The sequence below is a fragment of the Poromitra crassiceps genome (assembly GCF_964638095.1).
Source record: "Poromitra crassiceps genome assembly, chromosome: 14".
NCBI classification, from domain to species: domain Eukaryota; kingdom Metazoa; phylum Chordata; class Actinopteri; order Beryciformes; family Melamphaidae; genus Poromitra; species Poromitra crassiceps.
The window spans coordinates 24,652,216-24,667,215 of NC_139633.1; the positions used below are offsets into that span (position 1 = coordinate 24,652,216).

At 46.4% G+C, this 15,000-nt stretch overlaps 2 protein-coding genes across 3 annotated transcripts in view; both read right to left on the reverse strand.

Annotated features, from left to right (window-relative positions):
* klf5a (Kruppel like factor 5a) overlaps positions 1–7,937 on the reverse strand; it is a 14,255-nt gene extending 6,318 nt beyond the window's left edge. The window contains exons 1-3 of the mRNA XM_083650989.1: positions 7,598–7,937; positions 5,204–6,323; positions 2,842–2,901 (exon numbers count right to left, since the gene is read on the reverse strand). Of these exons, the coding sequence (XP_083507115.1) occupies positions 2,842–2,901; positions 5,204–6,323; positions 7,598–7,765 (1,348 nt within the window). The 5' untranslated portion in view covers positions 7,766–7,937. The remainder of the gene's footprint in view (positions 1–2,841; positions 2,902–5,203; positions 6,324–7,597) is intronic.
* Positions 7,938–9,310: 1,373 nt separating this feature from the next.
* The window catches only part of pibf1 (progesterone immunomodulatory binding factor 1), a 28,662-nt gene continuing 22,972 nt past the window's right edge, over positions 9,311–15,000 (reverse strand). For both annotated transcript variants that reach the window (XM_083650603.1, XM_083650602.1), the window contains exons 16-18: positions 12,335–12,419; positions 10,268–10,450; positions 9,311–9,609 (exon numbers count right to left, since the gene is read on the reverse strand). In XM_083650603.1, coding sequence (XP_083506729.1) covers positions 9,556–9,609; positions 10,268–10,450; positions 12,335–12,419 — 322 coding nt within the window. In that variant the 3' untranslated portion in view covers positions 9,311–9,555. The remainder of the gene's footprint in view (positions 9,610–10,267; positions 10,451–12,334; positions 12,420–15,000) is intronic.

The window sequence follows — 15,000 nt, forward strand, 5'->3', positions numbered from 1 at the left end:
AACAGGAAGTAGCTGCAGCAGCATGGTCACTGTACATCTCTTTATGAGAGAACAGGAAGTAGCTGCAGCAGCGTGGTCGCTGCACATCTCTTTATGAGAGAACAGGAAGTAGCTGCAGCAGCGTGGTCGCTGCACATCTCTTTATGAGAGAACAGGAAGTAGCTGCAGCAGCGTGGTCGCTGCACATCTCTTTATGAGAGAACAGGAAGTAGCTGCAGCAGCGTGGTCGCTGCACATCTCTTTATGAGAGAACAGGAAGTAGCTGCAGCGGCGTGGTCGCTGCACATCTCTTTATGAGAGAACAGGAAGTAGCTGCAGCAGCATGGTCGCTGCACATCTCTTTATGAGAGAACAGGAAGTAGCTGCAGCAGCATGGTCGCTGCACATCTCTTTATGAGAGAACAGGAAGTAGCTGCAGCCGCATGGTCGCTGCACATCTCTTTATGAGAGAACAGGAAGTAGCTGCAGCAGCGTGGTCGCTGCACATCTCTTTATGAGAGAACAGGAAGTAGCTGCAGCAGCATGGTCGCTGCACATCTCTTTATGAGAGAACAGGAAGTAGCTGCAGCAGCATGGTCGCTGCACATCTCTTTATGAGAGAACAGGAAGTAGCTGCAGCAGCATGGTCGCTGCACATCTCTTTATGAGAGAACAGGAAGTAGCTGCAGCCGCATGGTCGCTGCACATCTCTTTATGAGAGAACAGGAAGTAGCTGCAGCAGCGTGGTCGCTGCACATCTCTTTATGAGAGAACAGGAAGTAGCTGCAGCAGCGTGGTCGCTGCACATCTCTTTATGAGAGAACAGGAAGTAGCTGCAGCAGCGTGGTCGCTGCACATCTCTTTATGAGAGAACAGGAAGTAGCTGCAGCAGCGTGGTCGCTGCACATCTCTTTATGAGAGAACAGGAAGTAGCTGCAGTGGCGTGGTCGCTGCACATCTCTTTATGAGAGAACAGGAAGTAGCTGCAGCAGCGTGGTCGCTGCACATCTCTTTAAGAGAGAACAGGAAGTAGCTGCAGCGCGTGGTCGCTGCACATCTCTTTATGAGAGAACAGGAAGTAGCTGCCACGGCGTGGTCGCTGCACATCTCTTTATGAGAGAACAGGAAGTAGCTGCAGCGGCATGGTCGCTGCAAATCTCAACAGGAAGTAGCTGCAGCGGCATGGTCGCTGCAAATCTCAACAGGAAGTAGCTGCAGCGGCATGGTCGCTGCAAATCTCAACAGGAAGTAGCTGCAGCGGCATGGTCGCTGCAAATCTCAACAGGAAGTAGCTGCCACGGCATGGTCGCTGCACATCTCTTTATGAGAGAACAGGAAGTAGCTGCAGCGGCATGGTCGCTGCACATCTCTTTATGAGAGAACAGGAAGTAGCTGCAGCGGCGTGGTCGCTGCACATCTCTTGATGTGTGGTGTTCTCAGCTCGCGGTCTGTAATCATCTCACCACAATCAGCCCGCGGCAGGAATGACGCCACATCTAATTGTCGTGTCATGTTCGCGAGTAGTGAGATGCAAACCACACACACACGCACACACACACACACACACACACACACACACACACAGAATATGTTCCAAGTGTGAATTTGATGCACTTGAACTTTATTATGTCTGTCTGTGTGTGTGTGTGTGTGTGTGTGTGTGTGTGTGTGTGTGTGTGTGTGTGTGTGTGTGTGTGTGTGTGTGTGTGTGTGTGTGTGTGTGTGTGTGTATCTCCAGATGAGAGGGGCATGTGTAGATAGGTTTGTTTTGTTAGCTGGCCTGAGGTGGAGCTCAACACCTTCCCACTTGTTTGTTGGCTTTCCCTAACCACAACCTTTAGTGACATGCAAATGTGAAGCGATCGATGACACAGAGGGAGGGAAACACGGAGGAAATAAACAAACAAAGAAACAAATCTTAAGCCCAGTCAGTGTTTCTACGTATTTAACAGGTGGTGTACTATTTCAAAAGTTCTATGAGCGCCTCCTGTATACAGTAGTCGCCGGGAACAGTATTCCCGCCGTAGCTCAACTGCAAGGAACAGCTGCATTGTTGCTCAGATGTCAACAACCGGGCAACAGATTTCAAAACTGATGCCCCCCACTGGAAAGAGTGTGACTCGAATTGGTCAACAAGCTGTGTTTTACGCTCATAAAACCGGGGTTATATTCATAACCTTATGTTTTCCGTCAGTCAGTGGCATTTTGAGCCCTGGCGAACGCTGTTACAGCAGCAGGCAGCGGGCTTAGCTAACATAGCATAACAGCTCGTAACCTCAGAGACTAACTTCACTTTTTGAACTTGAGCACAAGTTATTTGTCAAAAGGATATTGGGTGGACAGTGTGGCTCATCAACATTGTCAGACCATGACTCAGAAATATACGAGATATCTTAAAAAATGACATATTACACTGGAGGCGGGGCTTTAAAGAGCACACAGAGGAATGATAGGATGACAGATATGAGAGATAGGATGATGCGGGATATTTCTGTATGGGCACAAGCAGATCTGGTGTATTTATAGTGGCAATCAGGCCCAACTAGTCGCAGAAGAAAAGCAAAGCATTTGAGTCCGGACGGCGAGAGAGATGGCACCACTCGTCTCGCATAGACCGTCTCTGACGGCCACCCGCTGGCAGAAGTGTGTCACTTCCACCTGTTTTGATGGAATAGTATATAGGGGCAGAGGATGGGAATGGGGTAGGATAGGTTTACACACACACACACATGCCAAGAACACAACACTCTGCCTAGCAACACGGTGCCATCGCAGATAGCGAAACACGAGTCGTGTGGGCACGGGTCCCTTAAAAAAGAAAGAAAAAAAGAAAATCGACGTTAATTAAGAGGAGGGTCTCACCCGTATGAGTCCTGAGGTGGGCTTTCAGATGGGACGACTTGGTGTAGACCTTCTTACAGCCTGAAACAGACAGAGAGGCAAACACAATCTGACATCAATTACATCAAATACGTTTTACAGGCCAGAAATCTTATTTACCATCTAAATTCACATGCTCCAAGCCAGATATTTGATCCGAGGGACTTGTAAAACCGTGTTGATTCAATCCAACCCAAAGGTAGTTTGGACTAGAGAAATGTTTGTATTGCAGAAATACACAGGCTCACTGGTCTCACAAATTCAGATCTCAAAAAAGTGCAAACGCACGCATCGCATCGCGCATGCCCTCTCATTTGCCACGAAAAACATTTAAATTGGATCGATCGACAAAGGAAATTCCAACAACTGAATGCAAGTCATGGAATATAGCTTTTGCGTCGTTGGAAGCGTTTGTTCACATGCCCTCTAGTTTGACTTGAAAGTCCAGATATTGTAACTTCAGATCGTGCACATGTGTTGGAGACAGCAATGTAGACAAGAATGTCACATAGTAACAAACACAATTAATTCTACCGAACCAGATGGCAGCTGCACGCGGCAACTGACAGAGTGAGCAATATGCATCGGGCAGTGTGGCTCTGTCCAGCCTGCCTGTGCAGATCTGCTGCGTCTCTCAGTCAGTTACAGGAGTTATAAAAGTCCAATCGAGCAGTGCGTGTTCAGAGGCGTGTGTGAACATGCTGCAGGAGGCTCCTCTAAGCCCATTTTACACACTGCCACAGGCCAGTTGACATTACATGTCCTACAAGTAGCTGCACATCGTATAGCCAGTGTGTGTGTGTGTGTGGGTTACTCTGTATGTGTGTGTGTGTGTGTGGGTACGTGCGTGCCTGCGCGTGTGTGCACCAGGTTTAACACTTATCTCAAGATCCAGAAGGCAAAAAGAATATATTTCATTGTGTGCCTGAGAGACCAAGTTCATGTGCATGTCGCACGTCAGTGTGTGAATGAGAGGCAGAGCAAGAGATGGAACCAAATTGATATCATAATAAAACCTTATTCCAGTAGGTCAAGTTCAGCAGGTTAAAACACACACACACTGTATAATTAACCACTTAACATTGGAGCCACATAGAGGCTTCAGGTTGACAGTGAATCATACCAACGCACACACAGGTTGACAGTGAATCATACCAACGCACACACAGACAGGTTTACACTGAATCATACCAACGCACACACAGGTTTACACTGAATCATACCAACGCACACACAGGTTTACATTGAATCATACCAACGCACACAGGTTGACACTGAATCATAACAACGCACACACAGGTATACACTGAATCATACCAACGCACACACAGGTTTACACTGAATCATACCAACGCACACACAGGTTTACACTGAATCATACCAACGCACACACAGGTTTACACTGAATCATGCCAACGCACACACAGGTTTACACTGAATCATACCAACGCACACACAGGTTTACACTGAATCATACCAACGCACACACAGGTTGACACTGAATCATACCAACGCACACACAGGTTTACACTGAATCATGCCAACGCACACACAGGTTTACACTGAATAATACCAACGCACACACAGGTTTACACTGAATCATGCCAACGCACACACAGGTTTACACTGAATCATGCCAACGCACACACAGGTTTACACTGAATCATACCAACGCACACACAGGTTTACACTGAATCATACCAACGCACACACAGGTTGACACTGAATCATACCAAACCACACACAGATTTACACTGAATCATACCAACGCACACACAGGTTTAAACTTTACACTGAATCATACCAACGCACACACAGGTTTAAACTTTACACTGAATCATACCAACGCACACACAGGTTTAAACTTTACACTGAATCATACCAACGCACACACAGGTTTAAACTTTACACTGAATCATGCCAACGCACACACAGGTTTACACTGAATCATACCAACGCACACACAACCAGACAGTTAATTGAATGGTGGTGAGTGATCTAGCCAATTTAATAGCCAAGGTTTACAAATGAAAATGTTAAACTCAACTTTCTTTTTTGTTTGCTTGAAATAAAATGTATGTGTTGTCTGCTGTGCGCGGAGTACATTGCATGACTCACACAGGCCTGTGACACTAATTCAAAACACAACATATTAATTTCAAAAATGCACGGGTGTCAGTCTGCAGTCTCAAAATACGGCTGTTTTTCGTGACCTTTTTGTGGAGGCACCAGATCGCCTGACCGCAGCGGCGTGTCAAAATAAAAGCCTCCTCGCACAACAGTGTCAAGGGTGAGTGTGTGCAGCACATACAGCAGTGAGTGAACACGTGTGGCCGTTTCTAACCTGGATAGTCACAGTGGTGGATGCGTCTTTTCTCCAGGTCGGGGTTATTCCTCCGGTTGTAGCGGACAGGCATGGTGGTCTGATGCGGGGCCGGGGCCGGGGCAGAGGCGGGGCCCGGGACCGCAGTCGGACCCGCGGCCAGGGGCAGGGGGGGGTGCTGCCCGGGGGTGCTGCTGCCTGCCATCTTGGAGGCGATGCTGGCTGCGTAGGAGGGAGGCGGAGACATGGTGTGGAGCAGCTCCTTCTGCCTGTCGGGGCTGCCCGGCTCCGAGCTGGGCGGGGAGGGGGGCAGGTAGGGCACCTGCTGCTGCTGCTGCTGGAGGAAATGGGGGTGCGTGTGCGTGTGAGGGTGTGTGTAAGCCCCGCAGTAGGCAGGCTTGGCGCTCTGCTCTTGCTGGGAGGAAGCCGCAGACAAATCGTGGAATGGCGTGTGGATCGGCGAGGGGCCCGCGTGTTGTATCTGCTGCTGCTGCTGATGATGCTGCTGATGATGCTGATGCTGCGCCTCCATGCCGCCGCCGTGGTGATGGTCCAAGTCGGAGTTTAGGAGCTGGAACAACGAGCCGCTGTCGTCGTGGTGGTGGTGGTGGTGGTGATGGTGATGGAGAGGATGCTGCTCGAACTGCGACGTCATTTCCTGTTTCACAAACACCTCCGACACGGAATCGCCGCCGCCGCGCCCGCCCCCCGACTGGCTGAAAACACTGGTGAAGTCCGGTAACCCCGGTAACGTCATGTTTATGGTTGCGGTTTCCATAGCGAGACCCCCGTTGCCGTGCCCGGACGTGCCGCCGCCTCTCGTAGGAGTGGAGTTGTTGGGGCAGTGGGGCTGGAGGGACGGGGAGAAGGACGGGGCGACAGACTCTGTTTTGACTTGAACCAGACCCGTGTGGTTCTGGGGCGGAGGGGGGCGCGCCTGCCGACACAGGCCCATCCTCAGGTAGGCGACATCGGGCAGGTAAAGATTCATGTTGAGGGTGTATGGAGCCCCGGTCTGGTCATTGCTGAAGAACTGATCCACCACAGATGCACCATCTCTCTGCGACTTCTGGTGGCTGTCTGCAGGAAGGGGCAGGTGGAGAGGCTGGGGGGAGAGATACCTGTCCAACTCACACTTAGCCTGGGGAGACAATGACAGAGAGAGAGAGAGAGAGAGAGAGAGAGAGGAAACACAGTTAGTCATGTCTAATTTTATGGTCTTAAAATAAACTCTGGTGAAATTAAATGGATCCCAGGAATGACATTCAATTAACAAAATCGTGACATAAATTAATTACTGTCCAAATACAGGTTCCTCAACCAAACAACTGCTCCTGAGCGGTCACCACGAAACTATTCGGGGGCGCTATTCCGAGAAGACAAAGGTTTGATAGGACAGTCAGCACTAAAACATTTATCAAGTACTAGTCATCGATAGGTGGTTGCTACATTCCCTCTCTGCTTGCAAGGCTGAACTCAAAAACCTACCAGGGGGACAATAGTTGAGGATCCAGGCTATATTTAAGTGGTGGAATTAATGAATCAGTAGCCTACTATAAAAGGGGCTTCTTATAAATAGGACACGGAAACTCGCAGACCTGCAGAGTTGGACAGATCCATACATCATTTCTGATATTACAGGTGCACACAGCGTTTTATGGGAGCAAAACTCTCCTCTTACAGGGTATTTCCTAGGACAAAACCTTGATCAAACGGGGATAGGCCTATCTATGTGGTCTACAGCGTGTGGATCATGTGGGGGATCCCGGCCTGACATTAAAGTTTGGGGGAAGCCCTGCAGCGAAGGATGAAACGGCAACATGACAGCCAGGGGGAAACACCCATGCCTCGGCCAGCACAGCCGCAGCAGCAGCCTCTTCTGCTGGGGCTGGGCTGCTATTTCTAGGCTCCTCAGTCCTGATCCGACCAGCTGCTATCCTCTCTCTCTCTCTCTCTCTCCTTCACAAGTTTTTTTTGGTGTTACTGCTACTGCTGTGGGTGCCGGAGTTGCCCGGGACCTTTTCTGTCCGAGGCTGGAGTCAGTTGTTGTCGGCGTGGTATGATGGTGAGATTGGACGCCAAGAAGACAACTGCTGACCAACTGGCTCCGTACGAAACATGCGATGAAGAATGCGTTTGCTCGGCGTCACGTTCCCCTCCATCTGACTTCTATGTATCTCATGATCGCAGCCTACGCCTGCTGCTTACAAGCATTAATGTGGTGCATGCACAAAATAAAGTAGTGATTTAACGCAGCAGGCCTACTGAAATTCTGTGGCTACCCAAAAAATAAGCCTAAACGAGTCTGCCACGCCCATTCAATGAAATACGGGGTGCTGCTGTGTTCCATCACTACACATCATAAATAAATAGGCATTTCTTCTGTTTCATATCTGCACGGGTTAACGACGTTACCTGTGCGTAGTCGTTTAGTCCACTCCGGTCCGTCTCTGTGATCTTGGAGTCCAAGCCGAAGAACGCCGAGTCGTCCAGGGAGAATCCGCCGGGCAGGCTCGACTTCAGCAGCGGGTAGAAAGGCTCCTCCTGCCCGCCACAGCCGCTCATCGTCAGCGTCGCGGCCATAAACCTCCCGTGGATTGTCGAACGTATAAATGCCTCGTCTCTGTGTTTGCAGGAGGCAGGCAGATGCTACAGTGAAAGTGAGGGAGTGGAGCCTGCTGCGAGGTGTGTGTGTGTGTGTGTGTGTGTGAGTAGCGTGGACTAGTGCGCGTCTGTCTGTCTGTCTGCTGCTACATCCCCTTCTTCCACTTGTTTCATGTCCCCACCGGGCCCGGAGACAGTTTTCTATCTCGTATTATAGGGCGGGGCGGCCCACTGTAAATACAGCAGATGCACCGCCCACCAAAACCTTTAAAATGGCTTTGATCATTCATTCACTAGTAGCCACCGCCCTACACTCATATCTAAATAGGCTGATACAAATCAATGTATGCGAGTTGTTGTCTGAATCACGTCAATAATATTATAATGGGTCTCGTTACGTTTAATCGCTACAATGCAATCCCACTGCACGTCATCTGCTGTGACAGCACGTTTTTCTCTTTTCTTTTCCATTTAACAAGGTGTCCCTGTACAATGAATAGAATAGGACGAATCAGCGTCAGCGTGACGTCACTTGCCACCCAGAAATGCGGAACGCCGCAAGTAAGTTAAAGTTGTGTGAACTGTTTTTTTTTTTTTTTTTATGTAAACACGGTCAGTCGGCTAGAGTCAGACACTCAAGCCTCCCAAAGCTCAGGCAGGCTCCATAGGGTTCCATTGCCGTTGCCACCCAGTGTTTTGAATTTGCATAGTATAGTCTGTTCAAGTTATTTCAGATAATAAGAGGCCGGTCTATTGGTAAGTATGATAGCTTGCTTGCCTTTTAGAGAATAAAGCAGAGGGGAGAATTAGGAACATACTGTAGAAATAAAAGGAGCTGACAAAACGGTTCTCAAACTTTTTCACATCAAGGACGCCTAAACTGACAAATTAGACCATGGTCGCGCATTTGATCAGATTTTGCCCCAGGCTCCCCCATCTGATATGATTTTATGTGGGAGGGTCGTCACACTTTTATGTTTTATTACCAAAACAGCCATACATAATTTGTCATTGTGTTACTTATATGGTTGGAATTCTAGTGAAAATAAATTAACACACCTTTTGCTGAGGACCCGCTGGAACCCTCTCAAGGACCCCTGGGGGTCCCCGGACCCCACTTTGAGAATCACTCGTCTAGTCAACTGTACAACATTCAAGTCCTGGCTAAGTTTAATATGACACCAATAAGAACATGGGTCTGAAATGATAAAGGTATGCCTAGTATGTCTATATTTAAAGCCAAAGGAGTCTCGGCTCGTAGAAATCAAAGGCTAAAGTTCTCTGCGAGAGGGCCAGCCACACTGTTCGTCTGTAGCCACCAGTAGGCCTATTGGCTAACTTGGAATGGATGAGGAAATAATGATAGACAGACATAATAAAACAGATGACTGCCAAGGATTTTTTGGGCCAGTCAAGTTATATCCTGTGGAAGGTAATGCCCCTGATTTTGGACCAGCCTCAGGGGATTTGATTCATCCTTTCTGAATCAGACCCCAAACACGTAACAAAAGATGAGAATAACAAAACCGACTTTTTATTTCATTTCATAACAATAATACTCAAGACACAAACAACACACAGATGTCAACAACATGCAGTGGCACTGTCGCTTTAACAAAACAGTCTTCCAAACATTTTTTAGTTAAAAAAAGAAAAGAAAAAAGTTATTGACATTTGATGTGCAAGTTTAAAACAAAGAATCCTGATCAAACATTTAACTTAAAGCCCTGAGTATCAATTCAAACCATTGTAACAACGCAAATGATTGGTCATTTGGGCTGGAGCTTCGCTTTTCGGTACCAATCAGGAACTTCCTTATTGGTCTGCGATGAAAAAAGAGACAGAAAGAGGGAATACAATGGTTAGTTCCTCTCTAAAACCTGGGGTGCTGTAAAAACACATTGCACCATAATTCCCAATAACCGACATCATGTGTGTTCAGGATAAGCCGGACACACTAACCCAAAAGTCAAATGCTAGGCTGTAGTAAGCATGATCAGTCTGATCATGCAGTCTGCAGTCACCCCCCAAAGGCCCATTCTGAGCCAGGAAAAACCCTGCTAAAAGTATTGCGATTCAAGGACAACAATATCTTGGGATTTATTATTTCATTTTTGTTCAACTGACTGCAGTAAAACGCTCAGATAATATGCCGGCTTGGGATAACAAAATGTCAAACTGAAGCCATTTATCATTTACAAGATGAAATTCAAGCCCTTTTGCTTTTGGTCTTTCTTTTTTCATTTTCAAGTGCATCATTTATTACAACATTATTACGCACTCTTGCATTTAGGCCTCACAATTAAGAATATTGATACTTGACATGAATGTATCGATTATAGGACTGGGGGAAATCTCTCACCGTTACACTGTATATTAATTATTTCCTGCCAAAGCACTGTTCTCCTTTGACTGAACTTGTCTCCCTGCAGGTTAAGGTGGTGTGAGTCATGTGACCGGCGCCAGCAGGCAGACACTTACAAACACAGTGGGTTTGGGTCTGCTCGCTGGCTCTTCTTCTTCTGTGGTTCTGCCGATTGGTTTGGATCGGTGTTTCCCGGTGCCGGTGGTCTTGGTCCCAGTTCTATCCGGTTCCAACGGGCTCGGAGCGTTTCCCTGTCCGGACCGCATGCCGATCAGGACCTGTTTCATCACCGCCAGCTCCTGGGATCACACAAATACCACTTTAACACCAACGATGACCAGGGCTGGACCAGAACCCTTCTTCTGTCAATTCACACCAAAGCCCCTTGAACTCCTCAAGATATCCAGACGTTACTCGGACATGTATGTACAGAGTACAGTACAGTACAGTATGAACACAATTGTCCGTTGTGAGTGCGCGGCCATGCAAACGGATCTCCTAGTCAAGTATTTGTTCAAAGACAGCTTAACTAAATCGCTAGGTCACTTTTGACATGGGTTCTCCCACTAGATTACAAGATAGGCTGGACTAAGGCATAAGCTGCAAATTCATATTAACATACCACATATTGTAGGATCTACATTTTGTAGTTGTACAGATACTTTTTAGTGCAAAACGATGAAACCTTTTAAGATAATACTATAATTTCTAAATTTCAGGAGACAATTTAAAATTAATCTTTCACAGGGTATATACTGTATGCAGGAATGCTGAAGGTAAATTCAATACATTTCAAGACCTTTTCAATATATTTTTTAGACCTCAACGCCACTTTTGTCACAATCACATTAGCAATAGGGGTGTAAATCACGAGTCTCATCACGATACAATATTATATAGATTATTTGGACGACGATACGATATTTGCTGATATCACAAAGTCTGCCACAATTTCGATTCAATTCAGGGGTGTGCGATCGATATGCGACGATATCATATACCAATTTAACACAATCAGCACATTAGCTTCGACATTTAATACCTCATCGAATCGCAATTAAGACATTTTAATTTACTTAATTTTCCATAAATTGATTTTTCAACTTTTAATACTTTTCTAACTATGGGACGACTTGCCACAAGCCAAACAAGCTTCAAGGGTCTGCTGGGGTGGCAGCAGGGCAGAGGGGAGGACTCTGGGCCATTTCACGGTTCTATTTATCACCCCTGAGGACATGAGCCGTGGCATGTCACACACACACACACACACACACGCGCGCGCACACACACACACACACACGCACGCACGCACACACACCTCCGTGGCATCCCAAGCAGCCAGGCTGAGGAACAGCTGTCTGTGACAGGGCACATACTTCATACACCAAACGGCTGGCTTGGGGTACACGCTCACACATGCACGCACGCACGCACACACACACACACACACACGCGCGCGCACACACACACACACACACACACACACACACACACACACACACACACACACACACACACACACACACACACATATAAGCACACACAGTCTTGAGTGATCATTTCTTAGTGAGGGACACATTTCAACGCAGTGCGAAAACCTGCCGTCTGTGAAGATCAAATGTCCTGTTATTTCATATGTAAAAATGCTTCGCAAACTTGCTACAATTAGCAAAGTAGATAACTCCTACGCAAGAGACATACCTGCTAGCTTTTGTATATTTCTAGAGGAGCTCAGGTTAGCAGCACCCAGGACATATACAGTAGAAGAGGGTTAGGTGGCCACCCTTTTTGATACAAAAAAGGTATTCTGGCACAACTTCACCCACTAACAAGGTGCCCGGCTGGAACGGACACGTAAGACTGGAAAAGACCAGGCAGGAACACTTGCTGAGAGAGTTATCAAACCCTGAGGAAGGCCATGGACTGTGTAACGTGGCGGTTTGACTCATAAATCTTTTTTTGTCAGTCCTGCAAGTGTTGCTGGAGGCAGTGGAGGAGAGAAAGTAGTAGAAATAACTACATAACTTTCATAATACCCCAGGCTAAGCGTGCTATTTCAGCGGGGTAATGGGCTATTGGATAGAATCCAGTAGGGATTTTGTCATTAGTGCAGTAACTAAGGAGCAAAACATCATCATCCTCATCACAGTCATCCTCATCCTCATCATCATCGTCATGGTTACCTCTCGATGGTTGAGGAGTCTCTCCAGATCGGCAGCCATGTTGTTCTTCACCTGCTGCAGAGCAGTCCGCTCTTTTCTCAGCAAACTGTACACACACACACACACACACACACACACACACACACACACACACACACACGCAGGCAAACACGTGCACATACACACACAGGTCAGGCAGAGAGGTCATGCGAGCAGGTGATTTGCTAAGATCCTACTAGAGTTCATATAAATACATGACTGGGCAGGGGTCTTGGGCCGATACTCGATAATACAGAATATCTCGTTATTTGCCGTAATATTTTTCACAATATTAAGGCAAATAATGAACTATCATCATTTTGTTGTACTAGATCCCTAATATATATACATATACATATACCTGGGCGGCCAAGTAAATTCTACGGTATGTGTGGGAAACAGAGTCTCTGCACTATAAATCATTCAAAGGTCCTTGTCTCCATCTTCTTCTATTCTAGTTAAAAGGACCAGAGAATGATGGGAAACAAGTTATTCCAGTGAGATGCTGATAGTTCATGTGCTGCTGGAAAGAAAAGTGATTTTTAACGGCTTCCACGGCTTTTATCGGTTACGTGTGCTGGCATGGGGGGGGCATAATTTAGGGATATAAAAGCATCAAGAAATGACATACATGGGAGTCGTGCGTTTCTAAATTTCCCGAGTGATAAAGTGGGAATTCATTATCTTAGGCTGAGAGAGGTTGTGAGAAAATCTCAAGCTCTCAACTGTACTGTCCAAGTGCTCTTTTCCTGGGGCTGTGAAAAAGTACAAGCAGGAGCCTGTAATGGTGGTGCTTTAAAAGCAACTCAACCCGTAAATCCTGAAAGACTCTAACGCCTTGGTAGCCGGACCACTTTTCACTGGGAACACTGAACTCGCAGGTGGTAAGGCTTGACATCTGATAGTCACTACAGGATAGGGTTGTTGTCAAAAGTATCGAGAAGTATCAATACTACAATTTTGAAACTGATACAATACTCATTTGCAACAGGTATTGATAGTATCGAGAAGTATCAATACTAAAAATCTGAAAGGGATACAATTCTCATTTGCAACAGTATGGATACCAGCAGTGCTTTCTCTTAATGAAAAGTCAAACATACTACAGATTTTCCCCTCCCTGTCATTGGTGGGTATCTGTTGCTTCAATAAGCTAAAAGTGTTGTGATAGGCTGATGACTAGAGCAGGGGTCATCTGCTGTGTAAGTGAAACGTTTTTAATGAGTTTCATCGGGCCTAGATAATGGAGAAGCGTACGTCTGTCCGTCTGTCTTTGTTTATATTTATACCTCTTGATGCGTTTTCATTTCCCCCGCCGTGGTATCGAAAATGGAATCGAGTATCGATATTTTCCTGGGTATCGGTATCAAAGTAGAAATTCGATTATCGTGACATCCCTACTAGAGGAACAGATTCAGCTTTGCATAATGATCTGCTATACCTTGCACATCAGTTTATACAGACATTTTGAAAGCAAACGGACATTGCAGACAGAGCGACAGTGGTACATAAAGTGATTCAGTTTTTGTAACGACATGACATTCGCACTCTTACTGTAGCAGATTAGAGTTGACTAGGGTCGATTTGATCGTCTCTGGGTTTGAGGTTTTGTGGTTTTGTTGCGATGTTATGGGCAGGACCAGACAACCTCTCCAGTGAGCGGAGTCTCTACTGTTAGGCCGGAGATATACTCCCTTTGCTGATGCATTCGCATCAAGAAGGAGCAGGAACAGCTCTGGGGCTGTGAAGCAATTTTGCCGTTGACCTAAATAATATGGATGAAGCCATCCGTTGTTTTTTGGACTGACGTTTGGCAGCAAAGTGTTGTCTGTCGCCCTCTTGGGGTCGTTGCGCGGCTCACGCGAGACGGCATGAGATATGGGGGGGGGGGGGGGGGGGGGGTTCCCAGAGCCGCAGCTCCGCCTGCTATTGGTCCGTGATTGGCAAGCTGCGCGATCACTGTTTGTTTATTTGTTTATTTATTTGTTTATTTAAAAGGATCTCCATTAGCTAGCAATTGTCATTTCATTGTAATTAAAGTCTTTCTGATTCTCTTATTGTAAACTGCAGGCAAAGTAAAATGACATAGTAAAATGATAAGGAATAGTCAAATGCAATATAGGAAAATCACAGAAAAACGGAGTAAAAAGCAGTACAAGAATAAGAAAGAAAAACAACAATAGTTTGGTCAGCTAGTCATGTAGCTGGCCTATTGCCCAGAGATCAAGTGATCTAAATAACACTGTACTATTAAAAAGAGAAGTCAAAGTGGTGTCAATGTGGTGTCACAAGCATCAATGTGTGTTTAATGGTGTTTGTGAGTGCAGATGGGATTTTAGTTTCCATTTAAAACCTACCCTCCCATAGATGGAGGAAATATTTGCTGGTAGACAATTCCAAGACACGATAGACCTACATATAACGGTTTTCTTCATATAGTTGGTGTTATGTCTAGGCAAAGTCAACTGACCCCTACTCGCCCCTCTGGTGGTGGAGTGTGTGTGAGTGTTTGAACTACAAATGATGCTGTTGAAAAGAAACGTAGGAGTTTGGGTATGAATAACTCTGTGAAAATGTAAAAGTAGAATGGGCGATAGTTTTTGCTCAACAGTAAGTCATGTGAGACGTGTATCATAATGCATGTCAGC